This window comes from Mixophyes fleayi, chromosome 1, assembly GCF_038048845.1.
Source record: "Mixophyes fleayi isolate aMixFle1 chromosome 1, aMixFle1.hap1, whole genome shotgun sequence".
Lineage (NCBI taxonomy): Eukaryota > Metazoa > Chordata > Amphibia > Anura > Limnodynastidae > Mixophyes > Mixophyes fleayi.
Genome location: NC_134402.1, coordinates 269,002,191 through 269,026,852, shown reverse-complemented (window position 1 = coordinate 269,026,852; position 24,662 = coordinate 269,002,191). Strand labels below are relative to the sequence as shown.

Below are 24,662 nucleotides of genomic sequence, written 5' to 3'. Positions count from 1 at the left end.
GTTGTTTAATTTAGGCTATCTTTTCAATTTCAGCTTTCAAGCATGTGCCGCGTCTACTTCCCAATTGTAAGATCTGCGGTGTTTACTAGCGCCATATTGGTGAAGGCTAATAATAATAGTAATAACATGCTACCACCACACAGCAGGCTATTCTATTGCTTTTTATGAAAAAGCTATTTCATCTTTACATCTAAACATATTAATTATGCATATGACATGAAATGTCATTGTGTTTTCTGGATTAGACTACATTTCCTTGTAGATCATTTTGGTTTCATATATTAATTATTGCTTTCTGACTGCACTCATATGCAAGTAAATACTGCATATGCGGGTTCATTTTTGTTTGATATGAGGTTATGACATCAGTTTTATACTAGGGTTTTAAATACCTGTCTGCAGCAGTTCGTTGTACTACCAAAAGCACCTGTCAGTTTAAAGGGAAAGAAATAAGAGCGATTTTATAATAAACTACTGCCTCATTCAACAATGCATAGGGTTAGGGAGAGTTTTCAGCTGTTTCCTAGTGATAATATACGAAAAAACAAATCTATGGCATGATATGTTACTTGTGAAAATTCCATTTACATGGATAGTGTTTGAGTCAAAACTTTATGTGCTGGGAAAATTGTCATTACCAGGATAAACTAGAGAAACATTCGACACATTTTCATAAAAATAAGACAAATATTTTTTTCAGTGTCATTTACCAGCCACATTCATTATCATTTTTTAAATGTTAATTGTGCTGAGGATTATTCATTAAGTAAATTAACTAACTTTTCTAAATGAAATCTAAAAATTAATAATTATTTTTTGTTCTCCATTTTTTTTACTTTTTTTTTGTGATGTCCTCCTCCTTTTCACTTTAGCCAGAGGTCTTAGTAGAGGCGAAGAGTTGGTGTGTTTAAATTCAGCATTTTTTGTTCTTTTATTATTAAATCATATTTTCATCACACAGTAAAAACTGTCTTAACTAAAATTGCTCACAAGCTCTTGAACCAGTGATGTTCCCCAGTTTTTGTAGATAAAAAGGCAGTACAAGAGCATTTTAGCATGGACACACATACAAACCGAGTAAGAAGAGTACACTTTACTTAATCCGGTTGCAATTTAACAAACACATACAGTATACATGAACGGTATAAAAACTAAGCTGAATACTATTCAGTTTAACCGAGAGTAGTACTTAAAACTCAGTGACATATTCCAAAAAATGGTCATCAAAAAATTCCTCAGCTTTTCTCAGTAAACATTAGTGTTGGACAAATGTAACTTTAAATTAAAAAAAAAAGTATTTTACTGGTTTCACAAGTATTTTCAGTCTTTAATCACCATGGACCCAGGAAGAAACATAATCGGTCATTCCTTTTGGGCATTTTCATACAGTTCTTTGATAACAAAATTTTCAGCAATCAGTGTAATTGTAAATACTGTCTTGTCTGCTAGAAATGTGTATGTTTGGAATCCATAACGAGTGCCATGTACAATAAGTCAACTTAAAAAAAAAAGACGCATATAACAAATTCCTTTGGCAAACATGAGACATTTGCTGCAAATATAAGAAACGAAGGCATGGATAATCATAGCTAACTGGTGCTGTAACTTAAAAACATGATACTCAGAGCATTAGAATACATACTTACAGAAAGAAACCGCAATGCACAAAAATCTCAGAGTTCATATTGTTAAAGGAGGTATTGATTGGAAAACAGAGAAAGGGAGTCTTTGATGCAGATAGAAATGTACAATTTTATGTAAATATACTTCTATTTGTACAGTCTCTAGCAAAGTAAGCTGCCTGTGTGGCACACTAGTTCAGGCAAGATGCGTAAACACTGGAAACACATAAAGGTTTCAAGAAAAAAGTGCCTTGCGCTTTTTTTTAATCATGTTTATAGGCGTTCTTCTCTGCAGAATTTACAGGAAAACAAGGAACATTTCTCTCTCTTTATCCTTTCTATTTTTTCATTGCAATATGAATGAGTTCTAGTTAAGGTTGAGCACGTGCTTCTTAGTTATTATACTGTAAGTGCTTCAACGTTTGGCCTAATGTGAGGAACTTGTTGTGATGGTGAAGTCACAAAGCCTTCCTGACCACCCAAATACTGAAAGAATTATTTGTTGGTTTCCAATGCATATATCTCAATTCCCAGGACAAAGCCAGGAGACGCAAGAACACTACTGCTCTTGCCTGTTTCGGGTTATATAACTATCAAGGGATTGACATTGGCTGGGTCTTATATCGAGGGAGGTTAGGGGAACCACCTGGATCTATTTATTATTTACAGGTCTAGGCTTGTAAATTTTGCTATTTAATATTAAAATCCTTTACTGCAGGGTGGCTTGTGACATTACCTCTGGAGAGATGAACATTTTAAATGTGCTAAATCACTTAAAGAGAACACCTTGATTTTTACAATAACTTTTGCTTACTGTGGTCATCTAAAACGGCCCATGACAATTTCTGGATAAAAGTTGAATGTCTTCCAAACATGAGTTTTAATAATGCCGCCTCCCCACAATTAGCACAATAGTGAGGATCTGACGTTTTGGGGACACTTACTGCTTGTGAGGTACAGCTCCTAATGTATGAGTTCTCCATGCCACATTGTAGATTTATAAATCAGGGTGAAAGCTGTTTTATTTAGACAGATTTCACGGTCACTAGGATTAACAAGATGTAATTCCCCAAACAATGTATCCTCGGAAAGGGAACCCACCGGTTTGATTATTTCTTGCAAATTAGGGGTTTAAGATTAAAAAGAAGAGAAGACTACCCCAACTTAGATGTGACTGCCCTATAACATTCAATAATAACAGACTAACAGATCATCATACTACAATACAAGCTGCTGCTAAGCCTCTTTTTATATTTTTAGAGTGAACACCACTGACTAATAATGATTTGCAGTATAAGATTTAACCATACAAAACGTACAGTATGTGTAAAAGCGCTGCTTTAAACAATATTAGGGTGTCTCCCCTCATTGTTTCAAAATTTGAAAGATGTGTAATTCCCTGTAATACTGCCACTTGTATACATCAAATTAAGACTTCATCGTTGAGTAGTGTGAAAACAAGCATATACAACACAGGGGTGTAACATATCTAGCACTATTAGAAATTGAAGATCCACTGTATATTATCAAATAATCTGAACAATATTGTGGTCCTTCCATATACATGTGCAACACTTATGCAGATGAACTCTGTGAGTCCAGGAACAAAAATATTGATTGTTCTATGTTATAATATATAGCCAAGCAACTTTTAATATTTCTTCTGAAATACATCACAACCATCATCCCCATCCAACATGAGGATGGGAATGGGAGGGTCAGGTTTCATTTATCGCTGGAGTGACAGCATATATGGCTTATGCCTTAGCTGAATGTTTTATGTATTTTAGTGATATGTGCAAAATTGGCATTTCTACTTGCAAAACTCCATTAATACTTTTTTTATTCGGCAACCATGCCATTTAACTGACCAGCCCTGTTAGGGCAAAACATCCCAATGTGATGAAGTTATTTTAGCCACTTCAGTAGACAGGGGGGGGGGGGTGGTTGTTGGTGGTATATTTTTGCCAGAATCTTATGTCTCTCAGCACAAAATAGGGATATCATTACACATATTGTAGTGTTTTAGTGGGGAAAGTGCATGACTGCTTTTATACAAATAGTACAAGACAAAAGGAAAAAAAACAATGAATAGATAGTGCTGTAAGCATGCAACACCAGGATAATACTACAACTAGCAGGTAGTTACAAAATGGTCATGTTTCGGTGTCTGTGTTGCAAAAATGTGCATTAAAGCTAAAATAAAGAAACAGAGCTAGACAGCAACCCATTTTCCTGCATACAGCTTGATGGAACTGCATCAAGGAACCAGGAGTACACAACCATCATTACAATATCGCCCACCCAAGGGGACTCCGTATTTACAGGTGAATCTGCCATGCTTAGTCTTCTCAAAAAATACCTAGGTGTGTTTTTGGAAATTAAAACAAAACAATTGTTCATAAGTTTTCAGTTGCAAGCAATAGTCACTGGAATATTAAGACACTATCTTTGGAGATAATCAAGTACTTCATTCCATAGAAAAAAAAACTGGTATAAGTGACTGTGTTTTTTGTTTGTTTGCTTCTTCTTAGTCTCTTGAGGGCAGCTTCACCTATAAGTGAAAATAAAAAAGCACCTAGTGTTTTGTAGTTTTCTTTTTCTCTTTTCGTTAAAAAAGAATATATATCTAGATTTATATATATATCTATATATATATAGATATATAACATACATATACATTTTTATATATGTACGTATATATAAATATTGAGCAGTTCAGTTGTGTCATCTGTGAAATCTGGAGTTTACAGTGTCCATTTGGAAGCTATTCCACAGAAGAGAAAGGAATGTTTTTATGGAGATTAGGATTTTGACTGTGCCGGTTTCGGCTGCGTACTGAGGAGAACATCATGTTACATCCAAGAACTTTGCATTTATGCATCTCCCGCAAGTGCACTGTCTTATAATGAACCCGCAGGGTCCCTTTGTTGCTGTACATTTTGTGACAAATGTTGCACATTATTCCACCATTGCTCATGGCAAAGCTGTTGTATATGGAAGATTCTGTCACATCATTGCCTGGTCCCATGAGAGGGGCAGAAGCCTCAGCTTTTTGAGAAGACTCCTCGCCGTCACTGGCAACATCAATGTCATCCAGCAGGATACCCTCATCACTGCCCACATCAGACTCCATAGAAGAGTGGACACTGCTGCTAGACTGTACGCTGGAGGTCGTGCTCAAATCTAAGACCATATAGTCTTCTGCCAGGCTTCGTCCATATCCATTAATGTGGGAATCTTCTGTACCAACTGGCGACATGGTGTCCTCTCTACCATCAAAGCCCAAGGAATGTTGACCACCATATATCTTTGCCAAGAACTCATCTCGGAGATTGGGCTGAGAGGAGTCCAGCCCCATCTCATCCAGCTCTTTGGTCAACAGTTTGCGGTGGAGGTTAATATTGGCACTGTGTCTGAAAATAAGGAGAATATTGAGAAATAAATAAGACAGAACAACATACATAACTCCATTTGTTTGCTTGAGAAACATAACATACTCCAGATTATACTCTGTTCAATATAATCAGGTTATAGTCCTTCATTTTAATTTTATTGTAATGTATTAAAAATAATAATTGTAAAACAACTGATTATATTATGCTTTCCACAATTTACGCAGTAACATGCAAAAACGCACGTGCAATAAAAACATGCAACAAATGAAAACAAAATAATGGATTTCCTACAATAGGTGTACTTAATAAGTATCATATATTGCTCTACACCTAACAAACAAAAGAATGTAAAGACTAGTCACTTTAATCATTTCTGTGTGTGCTAATATAGTCAGGGAGAAAAAATTGATGCAAAACAATTACAATATTAAATGTTATGCTCAGTTAGATACCCAGTCATGTTATAACTATACATTTTTCTAATGGAGTTAAAATTGGCTATTATGGCTTTTCTTGTAATCAACAGTTTTCAAGTGCCCCAATAATCCCCCACATTCCAGTTGTGGAATATATCAAATCTATCCCTGATATGCTTGCTCTCATTCCCTATAAAGAGGTTCAGTAAAATGGATAATTGCTGTATAAATGCATTTAATCTCTTCCTTGAATCTTAATCTTACAATATATCTATCAATATATGTTAAATGCTACAGGCTTTCTCACTTTGGCAATAATATATAAATACAATACTATTATTTATGGCAAAGGTAATAGCTGAAATAATAAAATGATATATATTTTTATTTAGACACATTAAAAAGCTAAAACATGGGTTTATATGAAAGATTAAATAGCATATGAATAGTGAAATAATAATATTAATAATAACACAGACAGGTATTCTCTCTCCTACTACTCCTTAACATCTGCTAATAAAAGTCCCTCAGCTGAGAAAGGAACTCTGTAAATCAGTGTAGAGACCCAGGAATATATCAACACTTGTGCAAAAGACAGCACAAAAATCCCAGATGGATTCCAAAGACCAGTGAGAATGCACAATGTTTGATTGCTGGAAAGGGATATCTAATTTTTATTCTTGCTTCCTAGCAGTGAGATAAAAAAAAAAACTAGACAAAACCTGTAATCTAACTATAATGCATAGACGCTTTAAATTCCTATCAGGTCAAACTGAATGCAGAAACACACAAGCAAGATCTGTACAGGAGTGTCCCTTTCCTACTGTCAGCACTAACACTGAGTCTGTTAATATAATTACATTGACTTTTATTCAATTAAGTGTCATCTCTTGCTTAAAGGGCAGGATAAGAAGAAGAAAAAAAAAAGACTGTGTCAATTGATTCAGGTGTAACACAATAATAAAGATGAACTCATGGCAGTGCATTAGCTGTGCACTTCATAACTTCGTAACAGGAGTTCATTCATAGAAGTCGATTTCCATTATGCCACCTCAGTTGAAAAAGAATTGATTCCAGCAGCTCTTGTCACTCTTTAATCTATTGTACTTTTGTTTAATAACCTACAGCAACAACATATTTGCAAGATGACGGGTAAAGCTTGCAACAAACTAGTTTTACATCCCTTATCTACCCATACAGAATGCAATTCATGTCCCGTAGAATATAGATTTAATTCTGTTCATACTGGACATGCTTATTGTTGTTATTGTATGTTATAACTGAGCCAGGCTATTACCTATGTCCTAGTTAGTACTAAGAACCCAAAAGTAGGAAGGGAGACGAGTACTAACAGCTTATAAAATAGTTGCCCAAAGACATTACAATCAAAATGGGAGTTGAACAAATATTATGATTCCCAAAAGATAATACTAAATATTACGTTTTTATAAACATATATAATAATCATTTTTAAAGGAAATATCCATAATGATTTCTAAACTGAAAACCTCCCACCCCTCAATTAGAAGCAATGTGAGGTTTCCATAATCAAAGTAATCAAGCACTAGCACCTGAAATCCATGTTTTATTCACTATAATCCAGGCATATTATCACAGAGATATATATTCACTAGTGAAATTGGAATGTTATGGGATAGAAAGATGAAACATATTTACATTGGTTAACAATGAGCATTGCCAGAATATTGGTGCTTAAGTGTAGAAACTCTGCGCCAGCCTTAAATCTGAATACATTGGATGGCATTGTGTGTCTCTCTACTCTTTGAGCATGCAGAGGTCTGAACCATTTGAGCATGTGCGGTCACTGCCTATCGATACAAATTACCAATCCCCCCAGCCCCCAGAAACTACCATTACCTTACTATGCTAATTATACTACTTTTTTCACTGTGAGCCTGCAATGAATAACTTGTGTAAGTAAAGAGATAAAGTCGCTTTGTTCAAGAGATATATGTATGTTTAGGCTGTTAAAATATTTTTCTATGTGCATAGGTTTTGGTAACTAGCAATGAGATAACATGGTGTAAAAGAAATTTCACAAAGAAAAACTGACTCCAAACCAAGCATTGCAAAAAGCTGGGCCAGTCAGAAAAAATGATCCCGTTTGGCTAGCTGTAAGCTCCGTGAATGTGTGCACCGCCAAATAACACATGATTCCCCAATCAATGAGCTCATGCTCACATCCAAGGGGCCATTGTAAACCACATTCACAAATGCAATGAAGACACAAATGGGTAAGCGCAGCATATGCAAATGAGGAAATCACCTTTCATGTCAATTAATGAAATCATTACAAGTTGCTATAGTTGAAAAAGGGTAGGAAAAAAGGAACAGAGCCTTGTACCACGTACCTGGTGAAAGCTAATGTTGGAGGGCATGTTATAATTGACATGAATCTGTTCCAGTAGTTAACATTTCATAAGGGGTCTGTTACAAACTATGATAAACTATGATAATAACTATTATAATAATACTAATAATAAATATAATTAATTTCCTAAACCACTGTAACAGTTAAAATTCCACTAGTGAATTAACATATTGGCAAAATAAAGTGTTTTAAGTCATGGAGTAAAAAAAACCAATGATTTCCTATGCATGGTATAAAGGCAAGTAATTAATAGCTAGCCTCAGCAATATATATATAGCTTTTATGTAATAACCCCACTGACTAGATCCTTCACTCTTGTCTTCTAATGACCATTAGCCAAGCATAATGACAACAGCAGTCCCATTGTTATATGCTCACCTAATGAAGCATTAACTGCTGATTAATACAATGCTTCTATTATTAATTTTGTTATTGTCACATAACCAATACCTATCAGTTAAAAACAATTTAAAACAGACTGTGAGTCAAACAAGCAATCTGGAACCAATTGTATGGCTATTTGCCTCAAAAATGATTCATAGTGTAAATATAAATCTGAGATTTACCTTTTCACTTCTTCTGCAGACTTGTAAAGTCAGTTTGTGATATTTCAATTGGTCATTGGAACCAGTCAATAATTATCACACAAATGAGTTTTATTAGAGATGTCATTGTATTGTAAGAAGCAAGGAGACTACCATCCCCAAAATGGATAAAATGTTAAGTAACATTTTGTCCATTTTTTCCACCTCTTGCATGTGCTTCCCGTGGGCAGTTAAGACTTTCCTGGCTGCTGTGGTTGCTTTTTAGCAAACTGCATACAATAAGAACATGGCTTGGACTTAGGGGTGTGCCTATAGTCTGGCAACCTGAGGAAGCTGTCTCAAGCAATAGGTTACGGGGGCAGCAAAATGAAAGAGATTCATGGTAAAAAAAATTGGAAATTTTCTTGATGAGATGATTTAGGAAATTGACATTGTTTGTAGATCTGATAATGTTTAAAAAGGACAATATTTGTGTATAAATTGCACACTATTCATAACAATGCTTATGGTCTATAAGGGATGAGAAGGGCACCTCAAGCAGCAGAAGGGCTAGGCATATGTATGTATGTTGATATATAGACAATTTCAATAATCTTACTTCTATTCACTATGGGGTCAATTCAATTAGTGGCGAGGTTCCATAGTAGCCATGTGGGCTGTGTTTATGCGCAGAAAACCAGCAATAATGGGATGCTCATTCTTGCTTGCACCTCTATGAGATGCAAGTACAACATGAGCAGAGATCATTTTACAAAACATCATGCAGAAGCACAACTCATGATGCTACTACGTCACCTCGCGACTAATTGAATCCTCTGAGGTTTCCCTATTAAGCAGCAGTATTGAGGGCAGACAAGACAGATGCCGACTCATATCAGTGATTTGTTCTTCATAATATCAGGAGTGTATTATTTGATATCATTGCTCTATAAAGGCAAGAGGGAAATACATTTATTGAATGCAGTTAATGTTCAATAGTTTAGGAACTACCAATAATATAGCCTGTGTTTATGACATGACCACTGAGTAGCAGCAATTATTTTTTCCTTTCTAGCTTTCAGCACTTTCTGGAGAATCAGGTTCTGGTAAATGATCCCATGCATTGTCTTCTTGCTCAAAAACATGTTTTAATTTTAACATAGTAACACGCTTGATGAGGTTGAAAAAAGACACCAGTGCATCAAGTTCAACCTATTTTGAACCTCCTCCTTCTCTTATATCTGAAATTGATCCAAATGAAGCAACCGCCAATCTGATTCAATCGGGAAAAAAATCACTCCTGACCCAATATTCCAGTCCTATTTCTCCCTGGACCCGCTACTGTCCTTCATTTTAATTAATGGTCGTAGTACCGGATACTCTTTCAGCTAAAATTTGTCTAACCCTTTCTTGAACATATCAATTAAATCTGCATTCACAACCTTCCTTGGCAGTGAATTCCATATCTTGACTGCCCTTACTGTAAAGAACCCCTTCCTTTGCTGGTTGAGAAACATCCTCTCCTCTAACCCTGGGGGGTGACCGCGTGTCCTGCGTACAGTCCTTTGGGTTAAAAGTTCCCATGAAAGTTCTCTGTATTGGCTCTTATTTTATTTGTACATAGTAATCATAGCCCCTCTTAGATGCATCTTTTCTAAAGTAAACATGCCTAAATTGGCTAACTTTTGCATCATTGTATTCAGTTCTCCTAGTAACAATGTTTTTTCTCCATTGTATAGGTATCCTATATGTCCTAATATTCCAACAACAAATGACCAAAATTTGCACTAAGATTAGTAAAGTAAGTGGGAATTGACATCTGAAAGCATTATGTGGATGTAATGAACGGAGCAAACTTATGGCTAAGAGTGCAGTGTAATGTTGCATAAGAAAAGAATGAGTCCTAATATGGTACAAATAGCAAAAACAAATAATATAATGTCACAAAAACAGAAAATAGAAGCATAATAAAAATAATGAAGAAATGCTTTGCACAATCAACTTAACAATTAGTCTTATAAAAAATAATATTTACCCAGTTACATTTCTAATTTTCCCATTGCCCCAATTGCTCCTTCATCCTCTGGGTGCAATCCGGATGGTCTGCATTAAAAACAAACAGAAACAAACCACACCCATAACTCTGGAAACATATCCTTAGCTTCTTAAAAGTACTGACAGTAGGGGCAGATTTAAGGCCTAATTGTATTGAAGGGTACAGAAGTTTGTATGCTTTCAACAGATAATTGTGGTTTAATCGGGAATAGAATGTTTTTGTTTGATAGAAACAAAGTAGTTACTGTACAGAGGAAGTGCACTAACAGTGCAAGTGATAGGGTGCTATGATTGCCAAACCTTACACACTTCGATACAAGTAGGCTGAAATTATACTGAATGACATAAAATAGCATGGCACAGTGACCTTGTACTTTATTTCTACATATCAATGCTGTGTGACTCGTATAAAATAAATAAATCTGCCCCATTATTATACATTTAAATTGATCATTATGTTCATTCTCTGTCAATAGACATATAGGGCGCAATTCATTAAGAATACTAATATAAAATCTGAATTATTCAAGAATATTTCTAAGGGCAGGGACACAGAGTGGTTAAGGGTTTGGCCCACCACCTACATTAAAAAGCCCTTAGCAGTATTTAACACAATCAGGCAGGAGCCATTTCTCAGATTTAAAACAGCAAGGCATTCCAGGCCCTAAGGGCAAGAAAGGAGCCAATGTGTGAAACATTTCTTGCTCACATCCAATCAGAAGCTGACTTGTTTAACGGATCACACTGCTGTTTAAGGTTGTTGTAAGTATTCTTTCAGCCGATTCTGTTAAGTACAACAATTGACTTCTAAGTGCATGGTGTGGTACCACCCCTTTTAGAAGGATGCATCTTAATATGAATACATGTACAAATGTAATATCAATAGTACAAAATTACCCCTTCTTTTGTCATCATGTTCCTTTTATATATAATATCAATTTTCCACAATAGGATGGAGAATGGAGTTGAGGAAAAGGTCCTAGTGCAATAGACTGTTTTCCTTTGTTCTATAATTGATAACTGGAAAATAACTTTTTGCAGGAACTGCACACAAAGGGGCTGATGCAGATTTGGCCGCAAACTGGGTGCAATTTACGTTTAAAAGATCTGTAATTTTATTCCCATATGCTGAGCCATACGCAACCCTAAGATCCATGGAGCTCGTCACCAGCAAAATATGCGTACGGTTTATACTAGGCCCACATCACAGACACTTACATCCCACTTGCACCAATGTTTTTATCCATCTGTTTTACGTGCAACAACTACACTTGCTATTAGGCATCATTAATACTTAAAAAACTCTATAATACAGCAGAAAACACTTTTCTTGTGTAAAACAAAAAACTAATTTGCTTACACAAGCACAAAAAGCATAATACATGCAAGAGCGGTGAAGACAGCACCAATCAGCTTCAGCGGTGCATTCGCAAGCAGCCAATTACAACTAGTTGCAGACTCCGTCCCGCCACTCTTGGCACAGGCTGGTGTAAGTGGCAGACTCACATAAATCAGAATAGGCCAATATATGTGCACCTATGAAGCTAAGTTACGCTACACAAACTGGTTTATACCCCACTCTGCATCAGCCCCCAAATGAATAGACTGCAAAGAAAAGACACATTTTACGATACATACCCTCAATTTTAATTTATAAAACTGAAATTGTTAGAGCTGAACATATAAGAATATTTGCTAAACATTTTGGATGCCTGAGGGGTCCCCAAAGCATTTCAATGCAATGAATTGGGAATAACAGCCATTAGACTGTAAGGGGCATATATTTAATTAGGTTTCCGGTCTGCAGTAATGCGTTGGAACGGGCCGTGAAGGCAATCCATGGTACCACAATAACGTGGATTTTTGTTCGCACCCCATAGGGTTGCAAAGGAAAATCCACGTTATTGCTGTACCCTATTACCGTCAATACTGCACATTTTTCACGGTAAAGCGCGTTACTGCGGACCAGAAACCTAATTGAATATGCCCCTAAGCTACAAACAGGGCTCTATCACCTTAAACAAATGCAGTTTGATTTGTGTTGTCATCTTAACAATATAAATGCTTTAAAGAACAATAACCATGTAGTAAAATCACACAAAAAAGGTTATGAGAATGCTTGAAGACAGTCACTTAAATGTCTTATAATATGAAACAAATCACTCAGTCTAGTCACGGAGGCAGCTCCCTCATCACTCAAATTATACACTTGAAGATAAGCTCCCACCAAACCCTATTGGGGTTTGACTAATTTACTGCACAGATAGGGCATGTCTGTTGTAATAACAGGTAGGATGCATTGGGGTCGGCCATTTATCTGGATTAGACTTCTTTGCTCAATTCACAATGAATTATGCTGCCTACTCTGCTAGTCTTTTTTTCATGAGCCCTTTTATCCCTCAAGGGAACCTCTAATGTGGCAGGCAAACAAAATTAACCGTCTTGTCTAGTCAACAAGGGGGGATTCTCAGAAGAAGGCATTTAACTTTGCAGAGGAAGGAATGTATTAATGTGTCTACCCCAGGAATGTTAATTTGAACCCCATGCTGTCAGCTGAGCAGAATAAGGCCCAAAATTTGATTTCCTACACTTATCTTTAAAGTGGTAACATATATGTACTTAGAGATGACTACCTTGTGGTTTACAGAAATCAAATGGGGGCATGAACAAGTACAACATACTACACAGCTTCTATACATAATGTAATGGGGTTTCACTGTCTCCCATTTAACTGGTAAAGGAGCATTTTCCCTGGAAAGCTATTCAAATGTAGATATTAAAAGTATAAATATTAAATGAGGAATATGGTAACTGATTGCACAAAATGTTATAACAACTAAAGTATTTTATATCACCTTTCAAAACAGAACACATTTGATAGACAGTATCCACTCACTGTCTCTTTACTGAATATTAAGGCCTCAACTGTGACTAATGGCTTATTTAAATCATACTTACCAACTTTCTGTTGGTGAAATCCGGGAGCCTGCAGAGGAGGTGGGCGTAACAGGGGGGCGGGGCTCCAAGTGGCGTCATTTTAGACCTGCCCCCATGACGTGATGACGCAAAATGCGTCATTTGACAGCGGGGGGCGGGGCCAAACGCCGCGATTCAACGGGAATCGCGGCGTTTGGGACTTAATTCTGCCCACTTCACTAGGAAGTGGGCAGAATTATCCAGATGCGGGGGATTGCCACACTCGCCCGGGAGCCCGGGAGACTCTCGCAAAATGCGGGAGTCTCCCGGATATTTCGGGAGAGTTGGCAAGTCTGATTTAAATAATGTTTGAAAAACAATATTTATGTAGGGTCTTGCAGTTTAATTATTACAATATATAAAAGGATACATATTAAAGCAAAAAAAAAGTATTATAAAAAAAATTCCTTCAAGAAAAAAGGTATTGAAATATATATATACAATTCCCCATGTTCAGCCTACTTTTACTGTACTGGCTCACAGAGCTTGGTGTCAAAAGTCTATTAGAGGACAGACCAAGTGAATAACTGCAGAAATCCCAAGATACCTGTAGGTAACAAAAACTCAGTTGTCCCTTCCCACACCAATAACCAGCTCAGAGAGGTAAACCAAGTGTTGACAATGGGAGCTGACTTTCCAAGAGTGTTTTTAAAATAAATGTAATAGTAAAAATGTTTTAAATTCTACAGATGATCTTCTATTTTATTTTAAGTTTCATGATAAGGTTTCCATTAAAGGAAAGCTATAATTGAAATAAAGTTTGATTTAGTATAGCATTTATATGTATGCAGAAGTTGCAAAATAATGTATTAACATTTTTAATATCTGGGACATATTCAATTAGGTCCCGGGATCGCAGGAAATGCGCTGTAACGGGGCACGAAAGTAATCCGTGGCATCGCAATAACGTATAATATACCATATTACCTTCGGCAATGAGGTCTCCGCACGTTACCGCGATCTGGGACCTAAATGAATATGCCCCCTGGTGTTTAATGCAGGTTGATGTGCAGAAGGTTTACTCTAACCCCAAACCACTGAACACAAAAACTGTGTGTTCCGTTCCTCTTAGAAAATGTAAGTGGCACCAACCTATTCAGATGCCACTGGCATGTCAACTCTGCCCTGTTCTACGGATACCAATGCCTGCAGAATCTGCTGTGGGCAGGTGGGAGAGAGGGATGTATATCAGTAATAATTGGTGCCCTTTGACAGGAACACCAACTGATAACTTACATTATTTAAAGGCAGAGGAGATTTCGTAAACCCATCAGAGCTGGACAATCTCATTAATAGGTTGATTTGTTAACAAAAAGCAATAGAGCAGTACGTAGTTGTGATTGCAAGGTGCAGACTGGACATACCTAGGTTGCAGCCCTAAGCCTTTCACTTCAACAACACCCCCAACCTTTTAAAACGTTCTATATCACCATTCCTAATGTTACAGCATTATACATTATTTAGCAGCTAGGATGCTAGTGCTTTCCAGTGGTTTCATTTAAAACTTCAAATGTATCATATTGTACTAATTTAAATTATTAATGTAATAACTGAAAATATACATGTGATGAAATAAAGAATAAACCAATGTATGATTTCTTCCTGTAAGGTGTGCCCTACCCACCATTAAAGGAGATGTCCACTCCAAATTTATATTCCCCGATTGATAATAAAATGATCTGCTACCATTTTTATGCATTCTTCTTCTGCTTAATTGTTAAAGGGCCCGTTCACACATATGAAAACTAATGTTTGCTATAGATGCTGTATATTGATGCTCTTTTATTGTGTTTTCTATGCATATCACATACGTTGCATTTTTACAACCTATTGTAGTGGCAGTGTGTGTTAGCACATGAGAAATACAGTGAATCCGGAAAGTATTCACAGCACTTCACTTTTTCCACATTTTGTTATGTTACAGCCTCATTCCAAAATGGAATAAATTCTTTTTTCCCCTCAAAATTCTACACACAATACCCCATAATGACAACATGAAAAAAGTTTTTGGGAGACTTTTGCAAATTTATTAAAAATAAAAAACTAAAAAATCATATGTTCATAAGTATTCACAGCCTTTGCTCAATACTTTGTTGATGCACCTTTGGCAGCAATTACAGCCTCAAGTCTTTTTGAATATGATGCCACAAGCTTGGCACACCTATCTTTTGGGCAGTTTCACCCATTCCTCTTTGCAGCACCTCTCAAGCTCCATCAGGTTGGATGGGAAGCATTGGTGCACATCCATTTTCAGATCTCTCCAGAGATGTTCAATCGGATACAAGTTTGGGCTCTGGCTGGGCCACTCATGGACATTCACAGAGTTGTCCAGAAGCTACTCCTTTGATATCTTGGCTGTGTGCTTAGGGTCGTTGTCCTGCTGAAAGATGAACCGTCGCCCCAGTCTGATGTCAAGAGCATTTTGGAGTAGGTTTTCCTCCAGGATGTCTCTGTACATTGCTGCATTCACCTTTCCCTCTATCCTGACTTGTCTCCCAGTTTCTGCCGCTGAAAAACATCCCCACAGCATGATGCTGACACCACCATGCTTCACTGTAGGGATGTTATTGGCCTGGTGATGAGCAGTGCCTGGTTTCCTCCAATCATGACGCCTGGCATTCACGCCAAAGAGTTCAATCTTTGTCTCATCAGACCAGAGAATTTTTTGTTTCTAATGGTCTGAGAGTTCTTCAGGTGCATTTTGGCAAACTTCAGGCGGCCTGCCATGTGCTTTTTACTAAGGAGTGGCTTCCGTCTGGCCACTCTACCATACAGGCCTGATTGGTGGATTGCTGCAGAGATGGTTGTCCTTCTGGAAGGCTCTCCTCTATCCACAGAGGAATGCTGTAGCTCTGACAGAGTGACTATCGGGTTCTTGGTCACCGACCTGACTAGGTCCCTTTTTCCCCGACCACCAGCTCTAGAAAGAGTCCTGGTGGTTCTGAACTTCTTCCATTCACGAATGATGGAGGCCACTGTGCTCACTGGGACCTTCAAAGAAGCAGATGTTTTTCTGTACCCTTCCCCAGATTTGTACCTCGAGACAATCCTGTCTTGGAGGTTTACAGACAATTCCTTTGACTTCATGCTTGGTTTGTGCTCTGACATGCACTGTCAAGTTTGTGACCTTATATAGACAGGCGTGTGCCTTTGCAAATCATGTCCAATCAACTGAATTTACCACAGGTGGACTCCAATTAAGCTGTAGGAACATCTTAAGGATGATCAGTGGAAACAGGATGCACCTGAGCTCAAGTTTAAGCTTCATGGCAAAGCCTGTGAATACTTATGTACATGTGATTTCTTAGTTATTTATTTTTAATCAATTTGCAAAAATCTCCCAAAAACTTTTTTCCTTTTGTCATTATGGGGTATTGTGTGTAGAATTTTGAGGGGAAAAAAAGAATTTATTCCATTGTGGAATAAGGCTGTAACATAACAAAATGTGGAAAAAGTGAAGCGCTGTGAATACTTTTCGGATGCACTGTAGGTCATCCTGTCTTCATAAAATTTTAAATACTGCAAATCTTAGAATGCAATGGTGGTATCAAGGCCAAAAGAAACCATCCCCATTTTTTGTAGCACTAAGGTGGGGACTTCAATTCCCTATGTTGTTCTAAAGAACAAGGCGGGGTGCGCACAATTACTGTTAGTACGTTATTACTGTTACTATGGTAATTTCAACACCGATTTTTGCTCGCAGCTCCCTGAGCAGAAATCCACGTAGAAATTACTGTACTAACAGTAATAATGCGTAACCACTTGTTTTTTAGAACAACGCGGGGAATTGAATTCCCCCTAAGGACTAATTGTTTTGCAGAGTGCAGCAACATTGTTGCAACATAGACAAAAACTAACACTAATGTGGCACCCTGCCAAGCTTGGTTGTATTGAACAGGGAATGGGGGAATATGTGAGAGCTAAATATACAATTCTTTCAAACGTAATACCTGTACGTTGAAATCGATAGCATAGCACAGGAAAAGTGAAATAATTTTATCATCAATTGGGCATATGACTTTTTATTAAGCATTTTGTGTGGAATTCCTTTCTAAGTTTTAAATGTCGGGTGCAGACTCTCAAGGAGAAAGGAATGTGCTGCCATGCATTGTTACTGATTAAAATACAAAGCATTGTTGGATTTAAAACAACCATAATAATAGCTCTACTTGAAAACTGGGCACAAATGTCCAATGCTCAAAGCTTTGAAGCCTCAATTTTCCATCCGCAATAGTTAAGCTGCTTCACTATAAAACCAATACGGAACAGTTAAAAAAAACAAGCATCAATATGTCAGAAGGTCTTGACAACCCAAAATGTATTTGGATATCGTTTGCTAGTTTGCATTTAGTTCTATACACTAGTTCCTCTATGACTCAATGGGGCAGGGACTGATGTGAGTGAGTTCTCTGTACAGCGCTGCGGAATTAGTGGCGCTATATAAATAGATGATGATGATTGTTCCTATACTGTAGAGCATGTACAAGACATGGCATTTTTTCTAAGGCAATGGTTGGCAACCTTTGGCTGGCAGGGCACAATGGGTTTCCAGACAAGCTGGAAAGTAACATGCTGCATTTACATTCTCTAATAAATGTTTTTCATCATTATATTCTAGTTTCCTGCCCACTACTTCCACCATATTTAGAGAAATCAATTGCATCGAACACAAAACTGATCATATTTCAATCAAGATAAATACTTTTTGCACATTAAAGGCCACATGTTTTAGGAAAAGTAGAGTATTAAACTTTTTCCATAGAGAGATTGAGCTAATTGCTCAAATTTAATTGGCCATCAGGTCTCCAACTCACTATCAATATGTGATCTGTGATTCATGGTGAGACAAGGGTACAATAGTCTACTAGGGAATTTATAATGGTCAAGAAGAGGCTGGCTAAGGGCAACTTTGGTCAAATATAGATGTAGTCGGACCTTAAATTTGCAGAATTATGATTAATGGCACTAATAATGTGGATGATTACTGATACGTGCATCTCCTGTAGTTTATCATATTGCACTGCCTGCCTACGTCCACAATAAACATGCTATCATTTACCTCTTTATTGAAGGCACTGTTCCTCCGAAAGGAACGCTTTCTAATTACTTGGTAATGTTTTATGTCTTAAACATTTTGCAGCTCTGGACCTTGCCAACTGCTCAGTGTCTTTCTGTTGATTAATGGCATTGTGTTTAATCAAAATTTAGAACCAAGCTCCAGCGTCTCTCGTGTGGAGACTGCAAACTGCCAAAGCACTTAGTGAAAGAAACGTGGTTGCAAACAATTGCAATTGCATATCTGATTCCAAAGCCACGGGGTGCTATTAACCCTTATTTTGGCTGCAGTACAGTGAAAATAAAAATAAGATTAATTATGTTTATACAGCTAGAGTAATACTTATTTATATCTACATTAGATGCATCAAAATTTTAACGGTTTTGCCCCTGAAATAAATTCTAAAGGTTTTTTTGTTTAAAGCTAAAATGTACATTGTTTAAAAATTTGTTTTATTGTCACATTATTTTCTTATATATGTTTATTAAAACAGAAATCTGGTATTATGTACATTATTCCTCTTTATGGTGGTCATGTAGAGTTGGACGCAAATTGTGTTTTCGGTGTAAAATATGCATTTTTGCTTCAGAGCTTATGCACAGAGCTAGTTTCGGCACAAGTGCAGAAGAACACGCACTGTACGCCAAAAACATGATTTGCGTCAAACGCTACATAATTCCCTACATCTGCATCTATCAGTACAAGTGGGAGCTGCCATGTTGTTGCTCTGACAATATAAAATTAAGTTCAGTTCCTCCAGTGGCCATATTATGATGCAGGTTAGTGAAGTATTTACAAGACTTTTATCAAATTGCAATCTTTCAACAAAGTGAATATAAGGCTTTGAAATACCCCATATTTTTAAAGAATAGATTTCTCAAATTGGTGCTTCATGCTTCACAAAGGAAAAAGTTTCAACTTGTTTAGCACATAAAGGTGTTTTCCACCTTCAAGTAACTTCAATTTACTGGTTTGAACATATGGTCCTTCAATGTTTACTAGCCACATTTAATTATCTTACTAGCCTCATTCATTGGTTTTCAGCCATTGTCTTTATATATTTAGCCACATTGTAATGTTTACTTGGCACATTATTTCAGATTTCTAGCTTCCTTCTGTGGTTGTACGCCATGTTTTTATATTTAGCCATTGGTAATGTTTACTAGCCACATTGGTTTATCTTTCTAGCTTCCTTCTGTGGTTTTCAGCCATGTTTTTCTATTTAGCCACATTATACACATTGTATCTTCTTTATAGCTTCCTTCTGTGGTTTTCAGCAATGTGTTTATATCTAGCCACAATGTAATGTTTATTAGCTGCATTGCTTTATGTTTCTAGCTTCCATCTGTGGTTTTCAGCCATGTGTTTAAATCTAGCCACATTGTATTGTTTACTAGCCACATTGTTTCATTTTTCTAGCTTCCTTCCTAGTATTCAGATATGTTTTATATCTAAACATTTTAATGTTTACCATCCACATTGTTTTATGTTTCTAGATTCCTTCCGTGGTTTTTAGCCATGATTTTATATTCTCTGACATATTTGTTTGTTTTCATTACCTCAGGATACAACAGACACCTGCTTTGTGGATTATACTGTATTCAATACAGAGAGTACAGCAAGGCTGAGTTGTATCCCAGGTGAATTTGGAGAAAAACAATGATGTTAAAAAGACATGGCTCAAAGGCACAGTAGTGAGAATGAAATATAGAGTAATGTAAAAGTTGCAGGATGGCATGAACCAGCTAACACATTAAAGATATCTGGGAGTAAATGTATCAAGCTGAGAGTTTTTCGGCAGGTTTGAAATCCAATCAGATTCTAGCTATCATTTATTTAGTACATTCTACAAAATGAGAGCTAGAATCTGATTGGTTGCTATAGGCAACATCTCCACTTTTCAAACCCGCTGGAAAACTCACAGCTTGATACAATTACCCCCTGAAGTCAATTAAATCCTATAATGTAGTGATGGGCTCTAAAGTGTTGTAATAGTTGATCTAAAATATGGTTTTTATTGCTGACATTTAAATAGGAGATTTCAGTGAAAAAATAGCTCGTTATTAAATGTCGCTTTTTTTTCATGTTTGTTGGCTTGGAAGTGTATTTAGTATGTGAAAATGTCTTTCTATTTGGGCATTTTATGTCCAATCACTCATCCCATTTAGTAGGTTTTTAAAAAGAAAAAAAATAAATAATTATTTGCCAGGACAAATACATACATTTTTTTAATGTAGATTTTTATGACCCTGTCATACAACCATTCACCGTTGAAGTTAAGTGTTTTTTTAATACCATTACTGAACTGCTGAAATGGATGCTAATATAGCTAATGTCAAGTCCTTGCAATAAAAAAGACAGATTGTGAAATGAAATAATACCAAGTAAAAAATTAGGAAAAGCAAGCAGGGTCCATGCTTCCTTTGCTGAGTTTTTTCTTCTCTGGACAACTTTGCAGGGGTTTTTGGGGACATACTATGCTACATAAAATGACTCAAATCGCTGTTATTGATAGACTGACAGGAGACTTGATAGGTATAATTCAAGCATACTTGATAAGTACTAAACAATATTGATTGCTATATCAGTAGCAAGTTTGTTGTATTCGGTGATGCTTTTTGACTGTGCAAACTAAGAGAATTGATAGATGAATAAATATTGTATATTACCTTTTAGATAATAAAGTACACCCCAAAGGATAACAGTGATATCTTATGGGACTTTGTAAGGTTTTAGTAAGTGGAGCAGAATGTATCTGGGATGTGGAACAGAATGTATCTGGGACGTGGAGCAGAATGTATCTGGGACGTGGAGCAGAATGTATCTGGGACGTGGAGCAGAATGTATCTGGAACGTAGAGCAGAATGTATCTGGGACGTGGAGCAGAATGTATCTGGGACGTGGAGCAGAATGTATCTGGGTCGTGGAGGAGAATGTATCTGGGATGTGGAGGAGAATGTATCTGGGACGTGGAGCAGAATGTATCTGGGACGTGGAGCAGAATGTATCTGGGACGTGGAGCAGAATGTATCTGGGACGTGGAACAGAATGTATCTGGGACGTGGAGCAGAATGTATCTGGGACGTGGAGCAGAATGTATCTGGGACGTGGAGCAAAATGTAGCTGGGACGTGGAGCAAAATGTAGCTGGGACATGGAACAAAATATATCTGGGACATTGAGGAGAATGTATCTGGGATGTGGAACAGAATGTATCCAGATGTGGAGCAGAATGTATCTGGGACGTGGAGCAAAATGTATCTGGGACGTGGAGTAGAATGTATCTGAGACGTGGAGGAGAATATTTCTGGGATGTGGAGCAGAATGTATCTGGGACATGGAGCAAAATGTATCTGGGACATGGAGGAGAATGTATCTGGGATGTGGGGCAGAATGTATTTGGGACATGAAGGAGAATGTCACATGGCTGTTTGGGGCAAAGGAGGGTGAATACACAACAGGGATGCATCTTATCTGTGTGGAGTTTTAATGTTCTCCCCATGTTTGCGTGGGTTTCCTCTCACACTCCAAAAACATACTGGAAGGTTAATTGGCTGCTATCAAATTGACCTTAGTGTCTCTCAATGTGTGTGTGTGTGTTAGGGAATTTACACCGTAAGCTCCAATGGGGCAGGGACTGATGTGAGTGAGTTCTCTCTACAGTGCTGCGGAATTAGTGGCGCTATATATATATAAATAAATAGATGACGATCTTGTGCAATTTCTCTATGTTCTGTCCTGCATTTTCCCTGTGAGTGGTGCTTATGTTCAACATTTGAGTTCTGCTCCCTTCAAAGTTAATTGAACAGAATGCAGCGCAGGCAGAGAGGCAACAAGGGCTGAACACCCATGTACATGCATGCAAAAGAATATATACTTGAGACACAAGGTTGAAGAGTTCTCCAAATTCAAAAATGGAATAACCCTTAAACCTATTTACTATGGCTTAGTGTCATAATCAAAATTATATTAAGTTTGCATGGCTAGGAAGTGATCGCTGGCAGGAGCAATAACAGACATTTGACTCATCATTAAACTGAACTTTATAGGATGAATCATTTCTACTTTGTATGACATACAACTTCACTTGGTTCTGAACTCCAAGGGGGACTGTTTAATCATTAAGTAACTTAAATAACCTCATGATAAATCACCTTTAATGCCATAAAACATGTGTAGCTAAGTTATCATAATTGGGAAAACAAAATGGTCAGAATCAGGCTTTTTTTGATTATAGTTGCTATAATAATTGAAAAGCCTATGTCACCAATATTTGTGACATTTATGAGTGGAGATAGATAAACTAGAACATTTTCTGAACCTATATGCAAATATTGAGTGCTTTGTTATAGCAGTATAATTCATGTGCGTTTTTTTTTGTCTGTATAGTATTATAGTAGAATACCTAGAGCCAAAAGTCTCCAGAATATTATTCTACACTTTACATTATTTGAAGCCAATGCCAAGCGGGATATTTGCAAATTTGAGTAATTCCTTAACAAAAGATAATGATGAAAAATTTACACAGAGAAGAAAAATCCTTATTCCTATCTAAGCGGTCAAATTATTGCTAGGGTTAATTCCCTGTGAAGTAGTTAAATTTGGGGTTATGGGTAACAATTATATTAATCACTGTTAAGCACTGTTTACCAGCATTTCGCAAATAACATTTTAAAACTACTGCCAGTGCAAGTTTGCTTTTATTTCCATATTCCCATATCTCTAACTTTCATTCTAAAGTCAGTTTGAAAACAAACCAATTAATTTTTAAACAAAATCTAAAAAATGTAGATAATTTCTACTAAATCATACAATAATATTTGATACATTTTAAAAGAATTGTGGAGAATGATGCACTTTATGAATACATTGTCTTTGATTACTAATTAAGAAAATGTTAACAAAGTTGTCTTACAAAGCAGGAGAGGCCAATAAGTGCTAACAAGAGGCAGGTAATGTTCTTTTCACACCATCACCTGTGCTGCTAATATTATGCAGTGGCTCATCCGAGATGTCATGCTAATTTATTCCAGCACACCTGTTGTATACAGCAGGCAGGTAGCCTGGCAGCAGAAGGGTGTTATGGATGCCACTAATGCACTCTAGAGACCCCAGGAGGTCTTCATAAAGCAGATGCAAATTTTAGGTGCAATCAAACTGTTTTCCTTCCCAGTCTATGTTGGTTGTGCTAACAATCTCAGGGCAGCAACTCACCTGGCATCCGCTATGGCCTCAAAATTAGTTATATGTCTTTCCAAGATAAATGTTTGTTTTGCTTGAGATGCCAAAACTAAGTCTACAACATAGCCATCAAACAATAGATGGACTTCATAAGGATGTATCGCTTGTAATAAATTAAGCCCATATGGATCTATCAATTACTTGTAATTGATTAACCCTATAAGGATCAATCTATGTAAAGTTATTTGGAGAGACCTAAACACTTGGCTAGTGTGGAAATGTGTGTACTATAACCTATATTATTAATCCTTCAGCAAATTAGTCTAGTAAAAAGGTATATGTAGCTGCTTGTTGCCATGGAGCGCTGGGTGGAGTTTATGTATGAAGCCATGTGACTTTGGATTTTCTCAGTTATTGATTCCAATTTGTTTGCAAGGTTTTTTGGGATGAAAGAGTGGGAAACAGTTTAATTAAAACTATTATACTGTTCCCATATCCACATACCTCCACAGAAAACAATGCGCTAAGTTTGTGCATCTATCTGTCTTCATATCTTCTGTATCAATATATTTATCAGAGCTACCTGACTCCTGATATTCATCCAGCCCTGTACTAATATTAACTATATACTCATTACATGCTGCCTATAGCACACAGTTTGTGGTCACTTTCTTTGAAACCAAAAACTCAGAAAAGTACAGTAAAGTTACTTTTAAAACTTCACTTGACAAAGTGTCAGCGTCTTTAATGCTAATAAAGATAATATAACAATAAAGATATACATGGCTACAAATGTAACAGACATTTTAAAAAATAATGTATGACAGAAATTAAAAGAAGACATTCAACCAACAGAAAAAAAAATCAATAAAAACACAAATTTAATGGAAGTTTAAATTATTATTAAACAAGTTTTATGTTGTATGCTTAGAACAGACATATATAAAACATTGCCTCAACTAGTGTAACACAGTCTGATTCAACCACTTATTCATATCAATATAGCTCTGAAATAGGCAATAATGATGTAGACCTTTTCAAAG

General features: G+C 36.7%; 1 protein-coding gene across 3 annotated transcripts in view; it reads right to left on the bottom strand.

Moving 5' to 3' along the window:
* Positions 1-902: 902 nt before the first annotated feature.
* The window catches only part of BNC2 (basonuclin zinc finger protein 2), a 453,763-nt gene continuing 430,003 nt past the window's right edge, over positions 903-24,662 (bottom strand). For 2 of the 3 annotated variants that reach the window (XM_075210871.1, XM_075210872.1), the window contains one exon: positions 903-5,038. In XM_075210871.1, coding sequence (XP_075066972.1) covers positions 4,390-5,038 — 649 coding nt within the window. In that variant the 3' untranslated portion in view covers positions 903-4,389. Of the gene's footprint in view, positions 5,039-10,387; positions 10,456-24,662 lie in introns of all 3 variants that reach the window. The other variant, XM_075210873.1, reaches the window with a different exon arrangement.